We start from the raw sequence: 5,108 nt of genomic DNA, 5'->3' as shown, positions 1-5,108 counted from the left end.
ACCCTGGCCCACAGCTACCAGTATGAGGTGTGTCTGCAGGGAGGTGCTGGCACCAATGAGTTCAATTTCCTGAAGCCTATTGTCCCCAATCTCCAGTCTCAGGGCTCTGGGAAGGAGATAGAGGAAAATTCTCCCTTCCGAAACAGTTTAGGTTTAAATTACTGATAGAAATCTACTTAGGATGTTTACTTAACTTAGTCTTGGTGATTAAATGATAGAAATCTGCAACTCTGGGACCCTGTCTCGGAATTGTCAGTATGAATTTTATTTGGCCCTGTGCTTTGAGACTACTGAGGTCAAATTGTTAAACCCTAACTTCTGTGGTGAGGGACTGATAGGAACAATGAACGTAATTTCAACTTTAAGAATCATTATGAATTCAAGTAGGAATCTAATTGATCATTTATGATAATTATAGAATTCAATGATGTATTTGTAACTTCTCAACTCTTTCATTCACTTATACTGCATATTTACATGTTAGTAATTATAGTCTTAGGCCATATATATATATATATTTAAACTCATTGAATTATTTTTCAAACCTTTTAATTTTTTTCTTAGCTGGCTTACACAATGCACTTTCACATGCACACACACGCACGCACATACACAATACTAAGGAAATAGTGTTTGTCAATGTTGTTGATTTAGTCACATTGTTTGGAAGTCACAGTTGTTTTGGGAGTCCCAATGTTTGAGACTTATTATTATTTACACTTTAATATTAAGACATTTGTGTCCATGCATTCTGATCATAACAAGCGTGAGTTTAATTCTATTGTAAATGATTACTCTGAATTTTAAAATCATATCCAGTAATGTAAAATTCTTATTGAGTAAACTCTTGGAATTTTATTGTTTCCAAAACACTTCTTTCTCAGAAAGACTTGTTGCTTTTTTCAAGAATCAAGATTTAGTATGAATGATGTTTCTATGTTGTTCAGTAGTTTTCCAAATTGACTTTAATTAGATAATCCACTATTTTTTGCTTTAAAAATAACAAAATTGCTAAATGTGTGATTGCTTTTTCATAATAAATAACTTGTTATATTAAAATAATTCTCATTCTTTAAAAAAATGGTAGTCTTATACTTCACAACATAAAGTGTAAAAAATAAGGAAAACTAATATCATTTCTCCTCCACTCAAAATCTTTGTTAATTCAACAATCTTAGAATAATCTGAGATATTTCTACTGGAGTTTGGAGTGTAGACTTTTGGAATAACATGTGCTTAGCATGCTCAAGGCTTTTGGTTCTAATCCCAGCATCAACAAAGATGAAAATATTCAACTTGTTGATGAATGCATAGAAGTTAAATTAGCTATAAATAATTTTGTATAATGGATCTATAGTAAAGTGGTAGTTTGAACTTCAAATGATCATATTGAATACAAGGAAATTTGCTTAAAATTAGATAAAAATCCCTAGAACATTAAAAAGTAGACTTTAATGTATGTTCAGACATTACCATCACATAATTGCTCACTTAAAAAGCAAAAGAATAAATTTCTTCCCTTTTCTATTTACCTTACTTTTTTTGGGGGGGTCCAGTCGTGGGGCCTGAACTCTGGGTCTGGGTGCTGTCCCTCCGCTCTTCAGCTCAAGGCTAGCACTCTACCACTTGAGCCACAGCACCACTTCTGGCTTTTTTTATGCTTATGTGGTGCTGAGGAAACAAACCCAGGGCCTCAAGCATGCAAGGCAAGGGCTCTACCACTGAGCCACCTTCCCAGCCCAATCACTTTACTTTTTGTGTGCCAGTCTTGGGGCTTCAACATGAAGCCTAGGCTCTTATCTCTGACCTTCCAGCCTCTTTTGTTAGGCTAGTAGAAATAAGATCTCACAGACTTTCATGCTCTAGTTGACTTTGCACTATGACCCTTGGATCTTAGCCTCCTGAGTAGCTAGGATTGCAGGTGTGAGCCACAACACCAGACTTCACCTAACTTGTTGTTTTATATGTTACCTCATTGATGCATTTATAATGTATTTTTAAAAGATAGTTCCCCTGGTTGTTTAGCTATTTTACATTTATAAAATTTCAATGTAAAAGGATACATTTATTTGGATTTTATTCTAGTCTGATTGCCCAACAGCTCGCCATATTTATTAACTAACCACATTTATTTAACTGTTTAATGTTTTCATATTTTCAATAACATAGTTAAAATACTTTTTTTCTGAAGTTTTCAAGGTTCATTTGTTTTGGCTTGGGTTGGTTTTACTTTGTTCCTTTGACAGTGAATCTCACTACATAGCCCAGACTGGTCTCAAACTGTTTCAGTTTTAGATACTATCCATTTGCTTCCTTCTTAAAGGGCATACACATATATTTTCATATTTCTCCCTCATTTCCCACCTAACAATATCATAATTCTGTTTAGTGATTATGCAATTATCACCATTTCATTATTGCTTACATTTTAACATTAAAAGTAAAACAAAAGGCCTCTTTGCCCTTAAGTTAATAATTGCCTCACTTCCTTTTTCATTTCACCCACCATGATTATATATAAAGTTATCTTCAACTTCTCAAACTCTAAAGCTCTCAATTTGATGGTTAGAATAGAGAAATCTAGTTTTTATCATTTGTTTTGGAGACACTCTAGAGCAATCCAAGCACTTTCTTGTCCGTATACAATTCAGTCTCTGTGCTTTTTGTACACTTGGTAACTTGGTTTACCTGTCACCAAGCAATTTGCTTTCATTTTCCCCTTGCATTTTACATAGTATTCTGGATTTTATATCCTCTTATTGTTTGCCTTATTTCTTTGAGTTCCTAAATGTTTTGAGAGTCTGCACATCTTAAAATTTTCAGGTGTCAAAAAATCAAGTGTCTTATTTCAAGGTTTTATTCGGTGTGGAATTATAAATTAGGAGTTATTTGCAACTAATATTCTGAAGGCATTGTTCCTCTATTTTCAAATTTTCAATGTTAGACTAGTCATTAACAGTCTGATTATCCATTATTTTAAAAGAACTTTTGTTTCACCTCTAGATCATGGTTCTTAACCAGAGAAATTTTTTTACCTACCAATGTTTGTCAATATCTGAAATCATATTTGATTGACACAACTTGAGGACATGGCAATTGTGATAGTCATACCACAAAAGTGTATTCTGCAATGCTTGGATAGCTCTCCACAGAGAGTTATCTCAAATTCTAATAATAATGAAGCTGCTACCTTACTCTAGAGGAATTTTGGTTCTTATGTTTATCTCAAGTGTTCTAGGATTTTGTTACTGTACCGTTTAATTTTCTCATTTCCTATGCTATGCTTTTGTGAGTTTTTTCAATTAAAAAATTTCCTCTTCTACTCAATCTTTGTTTCCACATTACCTGATTCTTGCTAATTGTATTGTGACCTCATGGTTAAATTTAATTTTTCCCTTTGGGGGTGATTAGGGGATTATTTCTTTTTTGTTTGCTTAATTTTGATATGTTGAACCATTTTCAAATATGGGAGATGAATCTTACTTGTTTATGGTGAATAATTCTTTTAGGGGGAAGCCACGTGGGGGAACCCACGAGCATATACATGTTAAGTAAGCATTGAGCTATGCCCTCATTCCCTTATACATAATATTTTAATATGACATTGAGCGACAATTTCTAGTTTTTTGTTAAAATATTTGCATTTAAGTTCATCATAACTATATTGCATATAGTTCTCTTTTTTGTTGTGTCTTGTTTGGTTTTGATGTCAGAGTAACACTGACCTTATAAAATGTGTTTTGGAAGGATTTCTCCTCTCCTACTTAGAAATAATTTTTTAAAAATTGTAATAACTATTTAAATGATTGGCAGAATCCAGTGCAAACCATTTGATTCTAGGATTTTCTTTGATTCAACTTTCATTATTCATTATTAGCCTGTGCTGATTTTCCCCAATAATTTGCTACTTTCTTTTAAGTTATAAAAATTTGTGAATATAGATGTTTTGACTCTGTCTAATGATCATTTGGATTGATGTAGTGTTGGTTATACTGTCTCCCTATTTTATCTCTAACTTTTTTTTCTATTGGTCGTGGGGCTTGAACTCAGACCCTGGGCACTGTCACTGAGTTCCTTTGCTCAAGCCTAGTAGTGCTCTACCACTTTGAGCCATAGGATCACTTTCAGTGGTTAATTGGTGAGAAGGGTCTCATGGGGACTTTTCCTGAGCTGGCTTCCTACCATGATCCTCAGATCTCAGTCTCCTGAGTCGTTAGGGTTATAGGCGTGAGCCACCAGTGCCTGGCTATCTCTGACTTTTTAATTAATGTTTTCCCTTCTTCTTAGTCTAAGTCTTTTGTTTTGTTTTTTATTTATTTTTATTTTTTATTGTGAAAATACTGTACAGAGGGGAGTCTGCTAAGTCTTTGTCAATTATTTTTTCAATTTTTAAATTGATATTCATCTTAATTTTTCATGTTTTATTTTCATTCTTATCTGTATTATTTTCCCCTCAACAATGTTAGTATTTAGTATTTAAAATATAATTAATGTAATTTTAGAACATTTTATTATATGTTATATAATATATGTTAATATATTCTAATTTTAGCATTTAAAATATAATTATGTTAGTATTTTATTTTATTTTTCCAGAGCTGAGGACCAAACTCAGGGCCTTGTGCTCATCAGGCAGGCACTCTTCCACTGAGCTAAACCCCCAGACCCAGTATTTTAGTGTTTTGAGACATTTTATTCCTCCTGTCTTCATCTCAAGTGCTGAATTACAGTGCTACACCACACTTCTACTATTTTGAGTTTGGCTGTTTTGTTTTCTAGTTCTTCTCCTTTCATTTATTTCCTTTTCTTCTTATCCTTCCCATTCTTCCTTTTTCCTCTCTCTCTCTCTCTCTCTCTCTCTCTCTCTCTCGTTGTACTGGGTTTTCACTCAGATACTTTCACTTGCTAAGAATGTGCTCTCCCAATTGGCCACTCCCCCATGTCCTTGTTTTTTTGAGGTACAGTGACAACATGTTGGATTGATTTAAGGCCTTTTTGGATATATGTATATGCACACATATACTTTCTCTCTACACATGCACACACACTTTGATTGGTGTGAATTTCCCTCTTAGTATTACCTTTCCAATATTTCCTAATATAGATAT

The 5,108-nt window shown here is 33.5% G+C and overlaps 1 protein-coding gene across 1 annotated transcript in view; it reads left to right on the top strand.

Moving 5' to 3' along the window:
- Positions 1-4,162, top strand: part of LOC105988699 (protocadherin beta-17-like) — a gene marked incomplete at its 3' end in the record, with an annotated part of 6,428 nt that extends 2,266 nt beyond the window's left edge. Inside the window, exon 2 of the mRNA XM_013020374.1 lies at positions 4,147-4,162. Coding sequence (XP_012875828.1) covers positions 4,147-4,162 — 16 coding nt within the window. The remainder of the gene's footprint in view (positions 1-4,146) is intronic.
- Between the last annotated feature and the right edge of the window lie 946 nt (positions 4,163-5,108).

Source organism: Dipodomys ordii, unplaced genomic scaffold (genome assembly GCF_000151885.1).
Source record: "Dipodomys ordii isolate 6190 unplaced genomic scaffold, Dord_2.0 Scaffold50, whole genome shotgun sequence".
Taxonomy (NCBI): domain Eukaryota; kingdom Metazoa; phylum Chordata; class Mammalia; order Rodentia; family Heteromyidae; genus Dipodomys; species Dipodomys ordii.
The sequence above is the reverse complement of the archived record's forward strand: the minus strand, read 5'-3'. Positions and strand labels throughout refer to the sequence as shown.